The sequence below is a fragment of the Drosophila sulfurigaster genome, chromosome 3 (genome assembly GCF_023558435.1).
Source record: "Drosophila sulfurigaster albostrigata strain 15112-1811.04 chromosome 3, ASM2355843v2, whole genome shotgun sequence".
Taxonomy (NCBI): domain Eukaryota; kingdom Metazoa; phylum Arthropoda; class Insecta; order Diptera; family Drosophilidae; genus Drosophila; species Drosophila sulfurigaster.
The window spans coordinates 8,814,596-8,836,629 of NC_084883.1; the positions used below are offsets into that span (position 1 = coordinate 8,814,596).

Below are 22,034 nucleotides of genomic sequence, written 5' to 3' on the forward strand. Positions count from 1 at the left end.
ATAATACTGGTAACCAACCTGTTTCCGTGGGCGTGATATGTTTCTGTAATTTCTCTTCCTGGGCGCACGTGGCAGCCGTTACAACCGCTGCGGCCATCATTGAGGAGGGCCCCGTCCCGGCCGTGCGATGCATATTGCCATAACGGGGAGGCATCATGCTCTGGCGCACATTGCGCTCCGGCCGCACAAGAATTATGTAGAGCTGGGGAAAAGAGTGGGAGTGGAGTCACTTTAGGCTTTCAACAGTTTCAGCTTCAATTATCCAGTCAAATGCGGCCTAGACCATTCAGCTGTTCAGCTGGGCCATTCATTAATCATACCCCCCATTGTACGTGAAGCCTCCTGTTTCTTCTGTTCATACATTTGCAAGTGTTACTACTGTAGACGTGTTGTATACACTTGAGCTACTGTTCTAAGTTTTGTTAGTCATCTAACTGTTACCACACTCAGAAAAATACAGTACAATTCGATTTAAATAACATTCTTAAATCAAACCTGTATCGCTCTAGAATTTTTGTTTATTACTTTTCCTACTTAAAGCAATGACTACGTCAATTTTTCTTGTCTTCACAGATTAATCGGTTTGGATATGAAACTTTAAAAATTATAGGAAATATTAGGAAAAAAAATGTGTGTGCAATTAAATATGTATAAATGTGTATATTTATAAGCAACATGTTTAAAGAAAGAAAAGAAAGCTACGGTTGAGTGTACTTAACTGTGATATATCCGCTAACCATTTCTAAGAAAAGCAAAACAAAAACCACGAAAATACTATAAATACACTAAAACACTACAAATATGTCATACTATATTGACATACCAAATATAACCTTCGCTTTATTTTAGTATTTCTGCGGTATTTTTTGGGTATATTCTCGTTTGATTGGAAATGGGTAGCTAGTATCTCACAGTCGTGCACACTTGATTCTAGCTTTCTTTCTCGTTGATTTCAATCTTAATATTTTATGAATAATTAAAGTTTATGCTTCTTAAATTTTAATTTAAGATCATATTATTTGGGACACAATTCTAAAATGCGCTTCAAATTATCCATAATTATTATAAATCTTAAAGGTAGAATTTTGAATTTGAATCCAGAACTTTCAGCTTCGATGCATAGACACCGCAAATTCTTGATTGAAGAAAGAAAGTTCATAATATTTCACTCTCTGCCCGCTGTTCAAACTTCAGTGGCTGTTGCTGTTCCCAATGCTGTTAATTTAATACTGCTACTGTTCATATGCTGCTTTTCTACTGTTGATACAATTGCTGCTGTTGTTTCTTTTGTTGTTGTTTTCGTTGATTCGTTGCGAGACACGCCCCCAAGGTGCTGGCGAGCCATTAGTAATTTCCCGTTTTGTGGCCACGGTAATTATTATCAAAAGTCTACTGACACCAAATACAGGCAAAGACGTCGCGACATTCAGCTACAATTCCGAGCCATTAAATTGTCAACGCTCCTTTGACGTTAGTCAAGGCGCAACGTAACGTTTAAACTCAAGCTACTGCGTTACGTAACGCTCGCTGCCATTTCCGTCTTGGCGTGACATTGTTTGGCTGCCATTTGCCGCCGTTTATTATTGTTTTTCTTATACAAACAAACAAGGCAACACACACCGCACACCAGGAAGCAGTCCAGCCGGACACGGACACGGATACGGATGCGGACATCAAGAGAGGCGAACAAGAGGCAAGCCAGAGAAATACGTTAAAGGCAGAACCGACACATTTAGAGAATGAGTGCTCGGAAGTTGCTTACTAGCTCTGGCTGTGGCTGTAGCTCTATCAACCCTCTGGGGTCCTGTTGTGGGCGTGGTAGGGCCAAGTTGCTTGGCTAGGATCTAGTTTGTTCCCATGGTTCAGTGATCCCGGTTGCTTTGTGTGCGCTCGGCTATTTGTTGTTGTGCCGTTTAGCAGCAAATACTAAATTGCATTTTTATGGCTTGAGGTGTTTATGGCAGGCCAACAGGCAGCAGGTACTATACATATGAATATGCGTGTGTATATGTATGTATATGTGAAGCAAAGTGTGTGCATTATGTGACATCTGATAGCAAATGTGGCACAAGCTCGCTTGGCCCAAGCAGAGGTCACATTTTGCCGCCCGCTTAATAACAACGACAACTACGCTTAGTATTTATTGCTTCTATAAGAACACGAGCATTCCAAGATAACCCAAGTGGATTTTCTATTCACAAAGCGAAACTACCATTTCTTTTTCATTATTTCTAGCATTTTCTGGCAACTAAATAATTCAAGATTAGACTCGGTCATTCACCATTGAAGTATAGTTTTAAAACGTGCAAATATTTCCATTATTTAATAGTTTCTATTGGAATTTATCAACTGAGATGCAAGCTCAAATGTCTTTTCACTTAAGTGCCGTAAGTCTTGAAAGTGTCCAAGTTGGCAGTAAGTGAACTTTAATGTACAGTGCACAAGTTGGTGAGAACTTAAGCCAATCCACAATAATCCCCCACCAAAGACTGCAGACTGCAAACTGTGTCCATAAATTTATCCACAAGCATATTCAGCTTAAGCTGCAGTTTGCCTCAAAATTAATGACCAATAATGAAACATTATTAAAAATGCTGTGGCAAAAGCCATGGCCTTCAGTCTTCATTGACTGTGGACAACGCAAAGAATGGGGGAAAAAGAGAGATACCATTTGTCGTTAAAAGTTTTTTAATGTCCAAGTTGATTGGATGCTTTAAAATGCAACAAAATATTCAAGCATAAGTTATCTGAAAAGTATGTTCACTTATCAAGAGTAATTGAAAGTGATGCTTTGTTAGCGTGCACTAAATGCCCTAATGCCCTAATAAGTAGCATAGTATTCAGTATAAAAATAAAAATCAATCTAACGAATAATAAATAATGTCTGTATTACTTTAAAGTTTAAGGTATAAAACATATATGTAAGTAGTTGGTTAAATATTTCTCAATACTAAAAGATATGTAGTCGAGCAAAATTGACGATCGATATAAAACCATAGATACATTTTATTTTGAGTATTTGTGGATATACATTAATAAATTATCAGTAATAGACTCGCTACTATTGCGGAAAATAATCATTGTACATCATACATATATATATGACCAAAAAGTAAGGAGTAAACTTCGCGGGTTTAACATTTCTGGCTAGTTATTTTATTTTCTTGAGTTGACAGGACTGTTAATGACATCTGGGCGACATTTCATTTCAATATCATTATCAGTAATATATTTACGCTTGTGTTCACCATACGACCAAGAGTTTATTTTTCGATTTTAACAATGTCTGACTTAATTAAGCGGAGAAGTGAAATCAAATTTGGTTTGCGGAATACAATTTCAGCTGCGGAAACGTTGACGATGTTGCGGAAGGTCTTTGGTGATACAACCATGTCGCTGGAAAATGTTTATAAGTGGTACAAATACTTCAATAAGGGTCGGAAACGTATTGAAGTCGGTAGTTCATTGTTAGACACCTTAGTGTGAATCGGAAGAAAACGATTTTCATAAACCATTTGCTTAAACTCTGCACTCGTTCTCCACGAAAACATCGACGCATATCATTCAGCAATCATTGTATATTTCTGATTTGAATCCGTGGGACTTCTGACTATTCGCAAAACTAAAGAGACCAGTCCGGAAATACTCAACATGTTGAGATAGTTATATAGTAGAAGAAAGGTCAGAAATTATCTTCTACAGCTTCAATAATATTGCTAAAAATAAGCATTGATATACCAATGCGTTCAAAGATATTCCTTGATAAGTTAATGAAATATTATTTATATACATATCTTATACATCTCGCCCTTCCGATAGCACAATAATATATTAAAACCATAAATACCGAAAATATAAAGCATGTTAAAAGACAATAAACAGAATTTATTTGCTATAGAATGATTAATAATACTAAAATTGAGCGCTGCTTAACAGATAACAAACAATTTGATATCCAAACACATTATTACATGGACGTAATCAGATAATGGCATCAAATCATGATTCTCATAATTATAAAATAATGCAATTAGCAGTGACTAACTGCCAATGAGTTCGCGAATTACCAGACAAACAAAATAAACTGCTAATGATTATGTTATGTCTTACCTTTGGTGAGAACAGACACGCAATCGTCACGCTGGCGGACAAGCTAATGGTCACTGACATGCTCGTAATTCGCAGAGGCACGTGATTGGCTGTGCCAAAGTACAATGGCACAAAGGCCAGCCAAATGACGCAGGTGGTGTACATGGTGAAGCCTGGAATGAGCCAATTAAAGGTGTACACATAAATCGAGTGAATTATTTATGCGGAGATCAGTTCATTCAGCATTAAGATTAAGTACAATTAGACAAAGTCTTGTGTCCGATTTCATTTGCAGCAAATAATTTACTTTCTCGAGTCACATGAAGTGCGTGCCAAAGTTCCAGAGTCTTAAATAAATCTTAATGTGAATGATGCATAGAGTACAAACATACATACATGTACATACATATGTATATATTCTATTGTAGTATTATCTGTGATATATTAATAGAAACAATTTCAAATATTTATTACCAATTATTCCTACGAATTATTACGAATCTTGTATTTAGCCAAATTATCTATTGAAACTGTTGTTTTAACAGAATGATTTAGAAATAAATTGTTTATAATGTTTTACGAATACTAGTTACAGGTGCAATATTAGTATTTGAGTTAAAGCGCCGTTTCCAGATAAACGAAATAATCGAATAATTCGAAAAGCTATCTATTTCGCAAGTTTCACAAATTTTAAAGTGACCGGTTTTTCAACCTTTATGCGCCTAAATTTGGCATGGAAAAAAATTCATGGCCTCACCACTTAAAAATTCCTCTATTAAATAAATAAAATTAGCATATGACAACTTAACGTTTTGCAACACTGATATCGATGACTTGTCGATATTCATTTGTTAACGAAATAAGTGAATGTCAAATAAAGAATAAGACAATACAAACAATAACAATCGTCATATGAGGGTGAGTAAAGTTTGTTTACAGAATTATTAAAAAAATTACAAAATAATGAAAAGAGTTCAAATTAATAAAAATAATTAATTCCATTGGCCTCAAAAAGTATGCTACAAAATGTTTGACTCTACCCTTTGCTCAAAAATATACATAATTATTTGTGCAAAACTACATCATAAATTATATAAATTTGCAAAACTTACCAATATGCTTGGACTCATTAAATGCCTCGGGAATCTTGCGAGTGAGAACCGCATAAACAGTGCAGACCACAATAAGGAGAATGGGATAGAAGAACGCAATCATATAAGAGGCATCGATGTACGAGTCGCAGACGAGCAAATTATCCTCGCGTGTCGGATAATGATGCATCGCATGCGATGGAGCAATCACCATCCAAACGCCATTAATGAGTATCTGCAGTCAGAGAGAGAAACAACATACATAGATAAAGATTGTATTTACACTGTGCATTGGATTTGAGTGTCTTACCTGTACGCTGACCAGGCACGTGCAAATCACCAGCTGCGATTTTGGACTAATGAATGATGGTCGTTTTGCTGACTGTTTGCCCGCCTTGAATATTCGAGCAATGCGATTCGTTTTGGTCAACAATGCGGCGTAGACAACCGTGAAGCAAAATCCCACTCCAAAGCTGTAAGAGAGAGAGAGAAAGAGAAATCTTGAAGTGAAGATAAAAATAAAGACAAATTCACTTACCGCTGAATGGCGCATACAATATTTGTTGGTTTAAGTACGAGGGCAAAGGTCACGCCGTAGCACATGAAGATTCCAGCCAACAGAATGTAACTCAACTCGCGGCCAGAGGCACGTACAATTGGAGTCTCATTGTGCCTGTGGAAATGAAGTGAATGAAATAATACTTCTAGTTAGCGTGCTTGTTATTATTTATAAAGTATGTTCAGTTAGTATAAACTATGCATGCGAATGCCGCTCCAATTAAATGCATTTTCTTATTGCGTAGCAGCTGGCAGCTTCTGCAACTTATGTGCAAAGATATAAAACTTTTTAATTGCCACACACACGTTGCAAACTTTGTCTCATGCATGCAGTAAAGGACTTTCGAAGTTGAATTCTCTCTCTGTCTTTCAACCTACCTCACAAAGACGCCCACAACGAAGAGCGTTATCAATATGCCTGTTGCACTGAAGGCCATCGCTCCAATAGCCCAAGCCGATTCGGGTCTAAGATATACCTCCGGTATTGGACGACAATATTTCTTGTGAGCATCGGGCAACGTTCCCAGCTGGCAGACAAGGCAATGTGTCTCGTCATCCGGATGTCGGATCTGCAAATGAACAAACATTGAAAGAAACGCAATGCAACGCAAGACATGTACGTATATACAAGTATATGCACTTAATGATAAGCCGCTTAAGTGGAATATGCAAGGCATGAAAGAGTTGAAAGAGAACCGCATAATGATGAGGAAATTTCCAAGAAAACCGACGAAGCATCAGGATTTTACAATGAAAAGGACAACATTATACTGCAATTCGATTGTATAATAAATGACAGCATTATAAAAGGACTGCATTTCACTTTATGTTAAACAGCTTAAAAATTAAAGAGAAGAACTCGAACTGCAGTTGCATGTGAAATCTAACCTTTTGAAGAATGAAGTGAGATTAGGTTAATTGTTAATTGTTAATTCAATTGATCAGCATCTGAAAACATAAAATTCCTTGGATTCTTTTATGTTAAATCCACAACAGAATGTCATGGCTATTAATCTTGTTTCTTTTAAATGCAGTTTGTTCTCCAATTCCATTTTCATTCACAGTCTCATTTTCATTTTCCCATTTGACGCCACTCGAGAAGCATTCAAGCACACACATTTCTCGCACTGTTCAATTTTTTTTTATGGTCCTGCACATTGAGCATCGTCGAACCATTCCATCCTCTAGTTCTCGCAATAATTCACTACATTACATTTCAATCACGACAAAAGCCTGGCAAATAAATTACGAAACTTGCGCCACTTTCTTGGCAAATCCTTCCGCTTCTCCTCCTTCTTCCCATCCTCACATTCATCCTTTTGTTAGTTTGCTCGCACTGGACTCTCATCGTCAGCGACCATCTGAATGCAATGCATTCAAGTTGATGGCCTTGTTGTGTTCGCAGAGCGGAAGCTTCACTTACTTGATAAGTTGTACAATTGAAACAGTGCCAACAGCAGCTCTCGCCTTCGACATATCTCTTCGCCTGGCCACGTTCGCATGGCAAGCTGCAAACGGATTCCGGTGGCTTTGGATGCAACAGCTTGAACTTCACCTCTAGAATGTTGATAGCATAAAATGTTGCCCGTATCAGTATCAGTGTCAGTATCGAGTTGTACCTGTTGCCAGTTGTGAATGTGTTTGTGTGTTGTGTACTCACCGGACATGTTTAAGCGCAGCTCTCCTTCGTAGTATTCGCCAACCTTGACCCAGCGGTATTGACCGGCTACGGACTGCTTGAAATGTATGATATTGTAGCGAGCTGGTCCATCGCCGTTTCCATCGAAGCGAAAATCATCGCCGCTGAGGCCTGTGCACAACAAATGCTTTTGGGGTTAAAATACGTTTACGGCCTGACGCCCAAGGACCAAGGACTATGGCCCAAGGCATCCTCAGCCGGCTTCTTCTTATCAGAAAATTGACAATTTGCGCGTTTTGCGTCAGCTTGCTGCCTGGCTTGCCATCGACCGAGCATTCTTGTATAATTTATTGAGTTTCAAATTGAGTTCAATGACGATGACAAGCAAGTCAATTTTCCACTCGAAAGCATAGCCAATGCGCATTGTGGCCAGAGCTCTGTATGTAACTACGACTAAGGCTATGGCTATAGGATCAGAGCGTCCTCCTTTTAGTTATAACCACTTAAATTATTTGCGCAGCTCTTAAGGCAGCCACCGACTAACACCAAAGCGGAGCTCCAGCCGATAGCCAACTTAACCTATAAAACTTTTGTAAACGCAAAGAGTTACCCGCTTGAATAATTTATGCTCGAGTCTGTGTAATCTGTTTGAGATTAGCCTAATTATTTTATCCCATTCCCACTCAAAATAATCAATTTGTCGCAGCTAAACTACGAGCACAAGCAAGTAAGGAGTTCATGCGACAATTGTTTTCGATATTGAAATTATACAGATAGAAATATCGATTAATAATATGATTATCGGAACTGATTTCGACTTTGAAGACAAAAGAGTCAGTTCCTTGGGAATTAGTGTTGTGATCTGACAAGACGAGCATTATTATTTAAATGTATTTTAAGTATCTGTTTCAATATTGATGGTGAAAAGAGTCATCCGCAAAATAATTAGCGGACTTTGATATCTTGTCAATATGCATGCGAATGTCTGTTAAGCAATTAAGTGACCCTAATTGATTGCTTGGCCAAATGCTGATGCTGTCTGCCAAATGTTTTCGCTGTCAACAGAATCGAGAATGATTTACCAGGCAAAACGCACTCACCCTTAAATTCGACTTTGCGCAAATATTTGAGTAAATCGGCTCCCTTGGTTGGCTTCATGGCATCGCAGAGCGAAGGACGACCGCCGCACAAATCGCGATGCATGTCCCTGTAAAGATTGGTCCAATTATTGACGCTTGTTGGCGAACGCAAACAATGAATTCCGCGGACTGTAGTTTCCTGTGGTTAGCTTACCTCAAGGCATATGCAAACGCCATGACCGCATCGCTAACGAACTGCAGCTGATCCTCAAAGTCGGTGTTCTGGCGAGACAGTCGCTCCTTTGTGGTGCAGTTGCGTGTGTAGTTGTTATACGGCGTACTCGTGCTGCCCGGATAGCGGCATTGGAAATGGTCTTCCCAGAACTCTGTAATTGCAGTTCACATTATTAGCACTCAACGCCCTTGGCCTGTGGCTGCCAATTTGCACTCCTTTCTCATACGTACCGACAAACCACGGATTGCGCTGGTTATTCTCCACGGTTAGGTTGAGAAAATATTCCTCAAAACCGTGCACTGGATTTGCCTGTGGCTGAACGGACAGGGTGCCTTCCACCTAGAAAAGTAGCTAGATATTATAATGTGAGCCCACACACGTTGCGTATGCGTAATTAATTTAAGTTCAGTCGCTCCGAATACTAAATGCTGTACGTTACGCAAATGGTTGATGGCCCAAAATTAATTTTGCCATTGCCACGCCTATGCCACTCACACACACACACACACGCACACGAACACAATTTATTTCAATTAAACCATAATTCATCATGGCAAAAACATTTTCACTTGTCTCCTCTCTCGTGCCCGCACGAATTCATTCGTCTCGTCTATTGTCTGCTGCCATCATTTATAAATTTGTAGTTGGTGTCATGTCACTGCACGCCCCAGTCACTCATCTATGGGCGTGACGCCTCAAGAGCTCAACACGGCTAGGGATTCATTAATCACACTTTCCCGCACACTTAAGCTCATAATTTCGCAACTGCGTTATTTCTGGTTGTACTTGATACTTGCCTCCGGTTCATAGTCGTCGGAGACGAGATTCCGTGCACTCCAGCCATCGGATCCAATCCACGAGAAGGCGCCTGTTGCATTTGCTCGTCTCACTGCCCGCATCACTTGCCGCACTTCCTGATCCGACCCAAAAATGATGGCTCCTGAGCATAGGTCAGATATTTAATTTGCAATTCCATTTGCGATTTACAGTTTTCGTAGCGTGGCAAAGGCAAAGAAGAAAATGGGGGAAGAAACGTAGAGTTAAAATGAAAAACTGTGTTTTAATCGTATTACACATTCAGCAAGCCATTTTCCCCCATGGCATCTGATCCACTTTACAATAATTTGTTCAACAATTTTATTTCATTTCTTTATGGCTTTTTCGCTGCAATTCAATTTGCAAGCTGCTGGCGACAAACGTGCGCGGTACTTAAGAAATCTGTTTTAATATTGATGCAGACATCAAGACAGCAATAAAACAAAAAAATACTGTGACAGGCTGAAGCCAAGATCATGATTAAATTGAATTCTTAAACTGATTGCATATAAGCTGAAAAACTATAAAAAGTGTTCCTAATTCAATTAGTTATAAATGACATAAAAAAATTGGAGCACGAATAAAGCCGTTTGATTTGATTTATACGTCACTGCTATTTGAAAGCCATCGAAGCTTTAACCAACTGTGAACAAGTGTGAAAAATGTATTTCCGGATCGAAAACACGCTTCTCTACCGCACAAACGGTTTATTGCCAAAACTTTTTGACATTTAACATGACAAACCTTCAAACACACGAAAAAAAGGAAATAAATAAAATAAAAACGTCAATTCAAATCATTTTTCAGACCAAATTTAAATGACGGCAAATGCAAACGACGTCAATCATACGCCCTGTGGTACACAATTATTTTTTCCAAAAGCATTTTCACTTCGCTTTTATGCCCTGTGGCAGTCATAATCATTACGTGGGTATGGATATTTAGATGAATTGGCTCAAAGATAAGAGCGAGAAATATTCGTTTTTTTTTTTATTTATATTACACTTTGATGTTTGCATATATAATTGTGGAAGGACTCAGTAGAGGGCATTTGTTAGTCGAGTTATATGTTTGTTTATTGATTTTGGGTGTTAAAAATGTGTATAGAGACGCCTCGAATTGCAAATATTAATCAAATGCCAGTTACAGACTGCCTTGGAAATGTATATTAAAAATAATTACCGTCTCGGCTTTTTATGCATGCCATTAATCAGCTTCGACTGCCAATGAAAAGCACATGGCACAGCAGTCGCAGTCAACAATTTCGGGCCAATAACATTCGACTTCTGTGTGGCGTCTATTGATTTACATAAAAGCGCCATCAGGAGTCGTTAAAAAAAAAAAATGCACTGAGCATCGCAAAAGCAAAAGCCGCCGCCAACCTTTTGCAAAAAGGGTTTCCTCGCAATCATTATTTATTGTGATTTCTGATTTGACGCCGTTTACCGACACAGTCCTTTTCCCTTTTCCCCTTCCCCTTTTCGCCGTTTCTATAGCCTTGCCCTTGTGCTCCGCTCATTTCACCCGTCGATTAATCAAACTGACAAAGTATTTTCGCCAAGAGTTTTGCATACTCCCGCATGTGGGAGATTCCACCGCGTCTGCTCTTCGTGTCGTTGCCTGAAAAATTATGCTTCAAACTGTAACTGTAACTGTTACTGCGAATTGCCAACTGCTAACTGCCGACGGGGGTAAACTTTGCCATGTTATGTGCTCTCGGTGTAGATGTATTGTGTTCTCTGGTCGGTCCCTGACATGTTTTTGCTCTTTATCGCATTCCGTCAGCTTTGACTCTCGCCATTTTTGCGCTTGAATTTATTGTTGAGACTTAGGCTCAACATTGCATACAAAAAAAGCAAAGTTTTAGCACCTTGTACGGCCTCATTAACTATTTTTCTGTTTGTCTTGAAAATCGATTGGTGAATAGAGATAAAAATATTACCCCAAAAATGTTACTTTAAAAAATGTTGAATAAATATTAATTTGAATAAAATTGAAAAGAAAAAGCAAGTCAAACAAGTTAAAAAGCTACAGTCGAGTGGGTTTGACTGTGAGATATCCGTTACCCATTTTCACTAAAATATACCAAATATATATATAAAAAACATTTCACTAAAATATACCAAAAATATATCGTAAAAAATTCCAAATATGTATACAGAAAGCTTTATATAGTACTATACCATTATATCAAAAACAATCTTTGGATTATTTTTAGAAGTTTTGCGGTATATTTATTTGTATTTAGTATTTTTGAGGTATATTACTGCAGTGCTTAACTTTTACTCACATTGTAGCTTTTTTATTTGTTTTGGATTTTATATATGTATTATATAATTTATAATTTCATAACAAATCATTAAAATGATTGCAATTAAACACTGCGAAGTCAAATAAGATTTTTTTTGTTCATGAATGGAAACTCGATTTTTAAAAATCTAAATTTTATGGTAGTGAAATTAAATGTTGCTTTATTGCCCATTATTGTGATTGCCACAATACTTCTCTACTCTATATGTAGTGGGTATACAAATTATTGTACACATTTAAAAATATTCATTGGACTTCAAAATAAATACAAGAAAAAGTAAACAATTTGTTTGGGATCAAACAATTTTTCTTATTTTGTATGATTTTGTTTTGATAAAATAAGAATAATTCAAGTTGTATCTACATTTCACAACTATTTTGCTAACTAAAATTCGATATATTTAATTTAAATTTCTGAAACAGAATTGATACATAAGTTAAAGTATAAAATGTAATCGATAGTTTGGTTTAAGTTTTGTACGGATTTGGCACTAGCTTCTTGAGCGTCCTGCTCAATTTCTTTGATCCCCCTGACTATTGTAAGCTATATAGTAAGTGCAATCGGTGAATACGAATGCAAAGAACAGTGATAGTATCGAAAACTTTCAGCTGGTCAGTCACATAGAACAAAGCGTGTGCTTGAGAGTAAATCCAATAGAAAACATTGAAGCATGAAGGCACAAAGGCATCATCAAGTTTTTGCTTCTTTCGTTCGCCTTCCCTTACCTCGCTTCGACTCGTCTCGTCTGGTTTCGTTTTGTTTTCCATTTGCCACTGTGCAGCTGTTGCTGCTGCGCCTGATTAAGTTCCGTCTAACTTTCAGCTGGACACAAAAGCAAATCGATAAGTTTGGCACAGGACACAGAACAGCACAGCAGAGGGAAAGCAAAAAAGTCCAGAGAGGCGGGAAAGTAAAGCAAAATTATGGCGAGAAACAAAGGCGCCAATGAAGTTGCGATAAGAATGAGAATGTGAGGTGAAATGTAGATGAGGGGATGTAAGAGACATCGCTGCTGTCGTTGCTGATAAGATGTGACAACTGCAGTCGGCACAGAAGACAGAACACTCAGAGTGAGTGGAAGAGCGTGTGTCAGCCTCAGTTTATCTGTCCATAACAATGAAAGTTATAACAATGAAAGTAACATCACCAGGAGTCTGAGTGTCTTACAAGGCGATTCCTTGCTGACCATCGAGAGTCAGGCGTCAATAAAAAGAACGTCTTGCCAATGTCTGACTGCTGCTACACTTTGTCCATCATTAGCAGCAGGGAGACTCAAGAATCTGAAATCTGGCAAGAAACTCAAAATGAAACTCCGTCTGAGTTGAAGATGAAGGACAAAATGCGGACCGTTAAGTGGCTGCGTAGAAGGGCGGAGGACATCGAGAGTATTTCTTCTTGCCTTATTGTTTGCATGTTGATAAGTTGTGGCCAACACTTTGCTCACAGCAAGTACCTCCTCCAATCCTCCCTTCTGTCTTATTTAATTAAGTATCGAAAGAAATTCCTTTGTTTTTCGTTTTTATTGTTTTTGGCTTTCACAATGTTTGATTCCCATCGACGCCTTTTGAGTTTTTGATTTGCACTTGATATTGTTTATGGTATGTTGCTATCGCTTTGTTAATTTGCATTTTGGTATTTAATTGCCATTCTCTTTATTATTGCTGTTGACGTTGACAAACCAAACTCAAGAGAAAACTCGAAACCTAAAGTATTCTTGTGGCAATTTAGCAAATAACTTACATCATTTTATATTCTGTGTACGCATAGTGCATGATAAGCTAGAACCTCAAACTAATGTAATTGATTGCTCTAATTAGTGTTGTCAAGCATATAAAAATAACTCAAGTGAACACAAGATGTATTCATACGCTCAAAGCATTAATAAGAGGATAATTGCTTTCGTATTCATATTCTAGAAATAGATTTCATTATTTATGTTTGTCAACGCTTTCAGACGACTTAAGCTTCTACCCGAAAGTGTTCAGCCAATTTAAGTATGGCTACATTTGGGAATATTATAAACAGAATAAAGCTAAAGCTGCAGCGAAAATGATTAACAGCAAATGAATTAATTGTCATAAAAATTAAAGTTTAATTATAAACACGTAAGAAAGCTCGGCTGTGAGATACCCGATAACCATTGTGAGGAAAACAAAAACAGTGCTGTATTCATTTTAAAATATACTAAATTATTATACCGCAAAGTATCAAAAATGTACCATTTGGTATATTGATAAAGTTCTATATTGAAATTACATTACATATAGATAACTAATATTGAAGCTGATTGTCAACAGCTGATACAAATGTATTTAACTTCTTCAATTTGTATCTTATCATATCAAAAATGTATATACTTTTAAGATAGAATGGTCTCAAAAGCGAGAATTTTATGTTGTGCACCAATGGTCATTAATTCTTGAAGGAATGTATGCAATTTAAAAAAAAACTTATATTGTAATCTTTTTATCCAATTTATAAATATTTATTTATTTATTTGTTCATTTTTGATCTGCAAAGTAGGTCTTCCGTTTTGTTCGTTTGATTTTATTTCCTCGTTTGTATCCGTCTGTAACACGTAAACAAAAACGAGTAAAGAATCAAAAGTTACTTTTCTGAACAAGAATGAAAAGTGGAACAACTTTAAGCAACTGAACAAAAAAGAACTATGAATAAACTTATCGTCCACTTTACTGGTCAAGCCATTTTTGTTCGTTCGTAAAACTGCAATACACGATGTGTAATTATTGATTGTTTAATAATATTAGCACGATTGTTAAATAATTCATTATTTTTGTTGCAAATAAACCTTACTATTTATTAATCAATTTATTAAAAGATCAGATGAATAATATTATTATACAATATGTTCGATTTAAACTATTTATATGAAACCACATTCAATTGCGCAACAGATACTTCAGAGAATGTTCATAATTTAAATGGCTCCAGAGAGCTTAATTGAGATGAGCCAAATGCCAGAACACATTTATACAATTTGTAAGTAATTTTTTTATTTTCACAGCTTGTTTGCCTTACTGCTTTTTTGTTGGCTTGAAAAGTCCAGTCAAGCAATTTGGCAAACGCCCTTTAGTAGTTTGTTTTGTCATTTACGAAGTCGCCTGGCGCAACATTTTAATTTCCTGCGTGGCCAACTGAAAGCATTGTCAAGCTGGGTAACTGCAAACAGCACAATGCGTAAAAAGTGCAGTGCAAAAAACAGGAAAATACAGAGCAAATTGTTCGTAGTGTTGTTTTAAATATTGCAATTTTATTTAAGCTGTTTCCGCGACACGCCTCTGGTGCACTGTGAAAGTTTTGCAAGTGCCAACGCGTTGAGGGACAGTATCCGTTGACATTTAATTTCCAAAAATATATATTTTCTTATCCGAGTGTATTTTTGTTGTCGTTTTTGGTAGTGTGGCACTTACCTCGAGCCCGCGGCTTCGTCAACAGCTTCTGCACAATATTGTCGTATGCAATATCCTCCGCCACTCCCGAATCCTTGACGAGCTTCTCTTTAATGGCAATACAAATGTTATGGCGTGCCAGTAACTCCTCCAATTCCTCAAATGCCTGCAACAAAACAGGAACACAATGAAATGCAGTTTTGCTATCTCAACTATGGAATAACGATACCCAGAAACGTTTTCTGGTTCTGGTTTGTGTTCTGCTTCCGCGCTCTAGCTAACGCAATAAAAACAGAGAGCTCTCCGCAAAACAAACATGCAACGCACCACGTAGCTGGTGGGGTAAAAAAAAGGAAACGAAAAATAAAAGCACACAACTGAAACTGTCAATGAACATGCAACAATTCGGCTTTGACTGAGGTGAATTTAAGCCATTGATTTAAAATACAGAAAGTGTGAAAATTTCTTTTTCTATACTACCGTGAAATTAGAAATATCACCACATTAAAAACTATATAAACAAAAAACTACAATGGAAAGAACTCAACTGATAAATAACCACTATTCATTTTTAATAAAAACAAGCCAATATGGTATTATTCTTAAAATATAACACAAAATACTAAAAATATACTGAAGACAATATTTGGTATACCGCTGAAGTACTACTTTAGAAATATACCACAGAGGTCAAAATATTGCATACCAGATTGTTAATCAAATCAGGCAAAGTAGACAAAATTTGCCACACTGAAGTATTTCTAAAATAAATTTTAGTGCTCATAAGGACAGATGATCAATACAAAAAGTTAGAAATCAAAATTTTTGATAAACTTAACATTATAACATAAGTGTATATTATAATTATTTACATTTATTTTCTATTAATAAAATATAAATAAATTGATAACTTTCATAATTCAAATAATTTAAATATTGTTGTACAAATTATATAGTATATAAATAAATTAAAGTATATGTCATCCAGCTGACTACTTTTATTAATTAAATATAAATGTATTGATGCCTTTCTAGTTAAGGTGACATTTTTCTCAATCAACTTACTTGCCTTGGGCAAAACATTTTTGAAAATTTCAAGTGCACTCACCTTGATGCCATAGTTGCTCTCCTCGTAGATAATCGAAACATAAGTCCAGCCCATGCTCTTGACAATCTCAACCATGGCCTTCACTTGATAGTGGTCGGATGGAATGGTGCGTGAGAAGTATTCAAAGCGTTGCTTGTTACTCAGCTCTGGGCTGGTCGAGAAGTAAGAGACCTGTGTAAAGTTAAAGTGAAGTATTCCATTACATTTACCACTTAAAGAAAACTGAATTGCATATCCTGTGATCTTTTTTTTCTTAACACAAGCTGTTGTTTTCCTTGAGAGACACTTTGCTTTGCAAATTTTTACTTTACTTAGACTAATTGCAGTTTAAAAATATCATGTCACAAACTTGGCTTTATGAATAAGAAACAATTGAAATGTGGCTATCAAAAAGCCAGCTTTAAATATTGTTTGCATATGTGAACATTTCCATTGTTTGCTTTGTTCGTGTCTAACATACATATATTTTTTTCTCTCTAGTTTTGTGGCTTATCGTTTCGGTAGCATTCCCCAGCAGCATGTGTCCGACATCTTTTCAAAAAATTTAATTCCGCTTTATGCTCGGCAGCTGTCATCTCAGATGTAGTTATTCGCACCATTTTGCAAAGCTCGACGGGCAACGAACCACAGAATCCACAGACAATGCAGTTAGATGTGAGTCAAAGTCAAAAAATCGCAAAAGCTTCACACTTCTCACTAAGTTTGCTTTGGTGCTAAAAGGAAATCAAAGCCAAAGCCAAAGCTAAAGCCAATGCGAATGCCACTAAAATCCAATTTCACGCACAAATTAACGCCATGGCATTTTGCCAATTGACTCACAAAATCGCTAGAAACTGAAACCAAAAAGGCGGAACCATTTCTGGGGCGTGGCAATTAAGCAAATTTGCAATCGAATTGCACGCGAAAGACGGAAATGCAAACGCCTTCGCCTTAGACAAGTGTTACAAGTGTTTAGCTAACTTCTTGATTTCTAATTAAGTGTCATTATTATCAGAGCGCACTCGTCTGTGCAACAGCTCCTTCGTCACACTGCCAACGAATTTTCCGGCAAAGTGTTTGTGCTTGTGCAGTTTTGCAGATAGATAATGAATTCCCCACAATGATGCGAACTGTCGTCGCTTTGCGGAAACTTGTTCAAGCATTTAAGTGAGGTGAATGAATGCGTGTTTGTGTGTGTGTACATTTGTTTTCGTCTACCGCATTATCGTTATGAACCCACAAATCTCACATGCAACTGGGGAATAAACAGCTTAAGGACACACTCTGACAAACTTTTGTGAAATATTCTTGATAAATTGTCTTGTAATTACTTCAACTTTTTAATTTTTCATCCTCAACAAAGCCAAGACCTTCGAGCACAATCTGGCTTTAAAATCACATAAAAAATCGCACATGAAAAGTCAGTCAAATGTCAACTTTACCTTCTCGAGAAACGAAGAACTGTTCAAATTTCCACTACTCGAGATGTGAGAGTGGAGTACATATTTTATATCCGTGTGCTGACTAAGTTTTTGTTTGCCACAAAACTATCAGGAGCTCAACCGAAATGCAATCAAATGCTCACGTTTGATTTATGACCATTTGCTAACTGAAGTACTTCAGTAGTTGTTTTTTCCGGACTGCACTGAATGCGCAATGTTCGGCGCGTGTAGTCGTATGTGTTTTATGGTCCATGTAGGACTTTCAGGCACTTTATCCTGCTGCTGCTGTTGCTGCTGCCTAGCTACTAATATTGTCGTCTCTTGACTCACGTAGCGGCAACTCTGCGGCTACTCAATCTTTGTGGAGTAACGTGATTTCTGGACGCAAAAATGAAATTGCTTTACTCAAACCAAAGAGTTTTGTACAAGCCCTTGACATAATTATTTTTTTGATATTTCCTTGTTTGGCCAAATGCTGCACTCAACTTGATTTGTTGCTTTCTAAGCACAGAATTAATTTAACGTACCATTCGGTTTCTTGAACAAATTTCACAGTTGGCGTCATGCGACAAAATTTGTGTGCTTTTTAATTGCAACCACAAAAACTTTGCCCAGCCACCGTGTGTGGCTAACATATTGCAACTGCAAAGCCACAAGTTTGTTTTTGTGGACACAGTTGGCAGAAAAAAGTTGGCAGTCAGCATGCAACCAGAAATGTTACGTATACGCAGTATGGGTCATGCTTTATACGTATGGTACATATGTATTTACATATTGTGTATGGTAGATTCAACGTACCTGCGGGATGCGAAACAATCTCAACAAATTGGCCACCTGTATGGATGTCACAGAGGAGGCAGCGCCAACCACGCCAGATATTACTTTGCGCACTTGCGTTTTATTGCAATGATATTCCGCATCATCAATGTTACTAATAGAGCCTGCAAAGAGAAAGGATACATTTGGTTTTAATTGTCAGATTTTCATAATATTTAATTGCGAAATTAATCATGTGGCATTAGACGATTATTAACAAGTATTTTTCAATGAGGGGATTTGTTAATTGAAATTTAATAAATAATGAGGATTATTTCGATTATCGCACATTATTAAATTTACTTAAAAATTCTCTTTTTAAGTGGCATTTATTTCCCATTTAAATTTGTACTGTGTTTATTCAGTCATTTGGAAGTTAGTCCGCTTGCGGCATGTGTTAACTTTTTACCACTTTGTTATTTGAATAAAAAAAATTAAATGTGGAGTCTAGTGCCGCTGGCAAATTTATAAATGAATGCTCCAACTTTGTCAGCGCTGGTTGAAAGCTGCGCAAACTCTTTGAAGTTACTGAAATGAGAAAAATATAACTGCGTAAAACTTTGTTGGTCATTTTGCAGTTTTGCTTCTCCCTTCATTTGTGTTGAAATGATGTGACGACCCCAAGTATTCTCTGGACTTTATTCATTTGCATACTTGCTGTGTTTATTTTTATTTTTTCTGTGAAATGTTGTGCTGTTTTTATTTATGCTTTTCTAATTATAAAACTTTTTCTATGTTTTGCTGCATGTTGTAGTGAACTGAACTGTAGTTGCCATTAAGCAGTTCACCGAGGTCATTACGGGTTAATAGTGGAAAAATGTTCCACCTCAACACTTTTTTTTTCTTTGGTAATTGTTATTACACTTCACTCAATTTTGTTGCTGTTCAACTTTTACCTGATAATAAAGAGCAAAAAAAATAGGAAGTTTTCTGCTTATTTCGCTACAAATTATGTTTTGTTTTGTTTGTTGGTTGCGTGGAAATTATATCGTATTCGCTTGATTTGATCATTTGCATTTCAATCGATATGTTTATTTTATTAAATCTACATTGCTTTAAATTGTATTGAATTAATAATTCGCATTTAAAATGATTTATACACGCTACTCGTAGGGTGGAAGGGTATTTAACATTAATTAATGTATATGACAGGCAGAGGGAGACATCTTCTCTATAGATTTCCATCGCCATTTTTTTCTCAGGTATCTCAAAGTAGAACGCATTTGACTGTAGCTGTCGGGTCTTAGTCGCTTTGGTTGACAAACTAGTATATTTTCTGTTATACAGATATGTTACCAGATATAGGCTTCCGTATATTTTTGTCTTTTCTCAGTATATTGATTTGGTATATTTTTAGCACACTCGACTGTAGATTTTGTAGTTATTTCTTTATACTGTTGTACGTATTATCTTAAATTTAAAGACACTTCGACTTAGTGCACTCAATCAATTAGATGTCTAATACTTTTATTTATTAAGATAACTGTTGTGTCGGGGTTAAGCTGCGTCTGTGGTTAAAGATTAAACGAAAGTAAATGATTCTCACAATCTGGCTCAGTCCGACAGACACAAAGGCTGTTTTGCAGATTAGAAATATTTGGGTGTAGTATTATAATGCGTGAACCACGCCCCACACACAAACACATTGATGCCGCCCATATTTTGGCAGCTGCACTTAAATACAAATTAATTAACTCTATGGGGCCGTTGGCTGCTGGCTGCTGGCTGTTGGCTGTTGGCTGCCTCTCAATTGCTGCCATGATGATGATAATGACAATGATGATGATTTGTATTTTGGCTTCAGCCTGTTGGCAGCTAGACACTGTGTTTGTCGGTTGTAAACAGACGGAGGAACGGCTTGTTAGCTGGTTGGCTGGTTGGTTGGTTGGCTCATAGTTTGCGGTATGCCTAATCCTGTCAATATAATTCAGTGACTTGGAAAATTATATTTTTCATACGTCAGATGTGAGAGGCATGCGCTTGCTAGTCGTTGCGGCACGTCGCTCAAATAAATCCATGCTGCGCACATAAATAATGAAATTATGGAGATTAGAAAGTGTTCAGGCCTAGGCCCAAGGACAAGGGCAACAACAATAAGGATGCTCTGCCGTCCTGTCCCAACATCTTGGCGCAATTGATTATAGATCGTTGTGGCTGTCTCATTGACATTGTCTCCTGCGCCTTTTTGTCGCCAGATAAATGTAATAAGCGCCACGTTTATGGCAAAGAGCCAAGCGAAACGTTGTTCACAACAAACATGCGAGCATGTGGCCTTTACTTCCGCCTCCGCCTTCGCCCTCGCCTCCCACTTTCGTTTGCTTCCGGTTGCGTTGATCTCTGGCGGCGCACTTAATTTTCGTTGGCATCGACACGTGGGACTTGCACAACCAACACACACACACATATTTCCAACGCTTTCTTTTTTTCTTCCTTTTCGGTTCAAGTGTGTGTGTCTTTGGAAATTCAATAAATGCCGTTTTGTCTTAGGGGAATTATGTATATTAGTTTTGGCGCATGAGTTGAGCTCAGCTAGAGCTTAAAGAACTGCGCTTTTGTTGGCTCTACTTGCCCGCTGAGAATCGCATAATTTATTTATTAATTTTGTTTATTAATGAATTGTAAGACACTCGAGTTAATCGAAACAGCCCCAGCTTCGACTTCTGCGTTCTTCTAATGTAGCCAACTGGAAGTGAAAGCGATTAAATAAGCAATATATCCAACAAGTGAATATTAAGTGCTACAGGAGCCTTTAAATGGTAGTTTAAGTATCATTTAATTTAATGCAAAAGTGTCATAAACATACTTTGATAAGCATTCCTCTAATATTGGAAGTGACAGCAATTAACTATGGATGTAGTGATCCAACAAGTAAATTATAAATACTTCTCCTTCCAAAGGTGCCTTTAAATTATAGTTTACGGATTAAATTTATTTTCAAGAGTGTGTTGGTGTATCTCATTAGAATTAAGACTCCAACTGTGGATACTGTATTCTTGAAATTTGAAGCGAATAGACAAGTAATCAAATAAGGGAATAATAAATACTTCTTCTACAGAGATCTTTAAGTGTTAGTTAATGTACGCTTTAATTCATTACAAAAGTTTTGTATAAGTAATATATTCAACAAGCGAATGACAAGTTTATTGTACTTTAAATAAGATTTAATTCATTACAAAACCCAGATAATACATCTACAAAATTTTGTATTTTTTGTAAACTAATTTTGATAATCAATTCAGAAATAACTTTGAGGTCTGCTTTTTTAAATTTATAAATCGCCTATTAAGTTATATATCAACCAATTTAATAATACATGCTTTGCTTTTAAATGGTCGTTTAAGTGAGATTTATGTTATTTGATAACAAAGCGCTTTAGTGAAACTAAATTTTATTGACATATTTGAAATGCAATTTCAGAGCAATTTAACTAATTGATACATAATTGCGTGAAACGGCTTTAA

General features: G+C 36.9%; 1 protein-coding gene across 2 annotated transcripts in view; it reads right to left on the minus strand.

Moving 5' to 3' along the window:
* LOC133846470 (metabotropic glutamate receptor 2) overlaps positions 1 to 22,034 on the minus strand; it is an 88,538-nt gene that overhangs the window by 1,941 nt on the left and 64,563 nt on the right. For both annotated transcript variants that reach the window (XM_062281468.1, XM_062281469.1), the window contains exons 3-17: positions 18,556 to 18,698; positions 16,337 to 16,507; positions 15,250 to 15,394; positions 9,489 to 9,631; positions 8,922 to 9,030; positions 8,671 to 8,842; positions 8,478 to 8,584; positions 7,399 to 7,548; positions 7,162 to 7,295; positions 6,117 to 6,307; positions 5,719 to 5,853; positions 5,491 to 5,653; positions 5,202 to 5,415; positions 4,111 to 4,262; positions 19 to 202 (exon numbers count right to left, since the gene is read on the minus strand). In XM_062281468.1, coding sequence (XP_062137452.1) covers positions 19 to 202; positions 4,111 to 4,262; positions 5,202 to 5,415; positions 5,491 to 5,653; positions 5,719 to 5,853; positions 6,117 to 6,307; positions 7,162 to 7,295; positions 7,399 to 7,548; positions 8,478 to 8,584; positions 8,671 to 8,842; positions 8,922 to 9,030; positions 9,489 to 9,631; positions 15,250 to 15,394; positions 16,337 to 16,507; positions 18,556 to 18,698 — 2,313 coding nt within the window. The remainder of the gene's footprint in view (positions 1 to 18; positions 203 to 4,110; positions 4,263 to 5,201; positions 5,416 to 5,490; positions 5,654 to 5,718; positions 5,854 to 6,116; positions 6,308 to 7,161; positions 7,296 to 7,398; positions 7,549 to 8,477; positions 8,585 to 8,670; positions 8,843 to 8,921; positions 9,031 to 9,488; positions 9,632 to 15,249; positions 15,395 to 16,336; positions 16,508 to 18,555; positions 18,699 to 22,034) is intronic.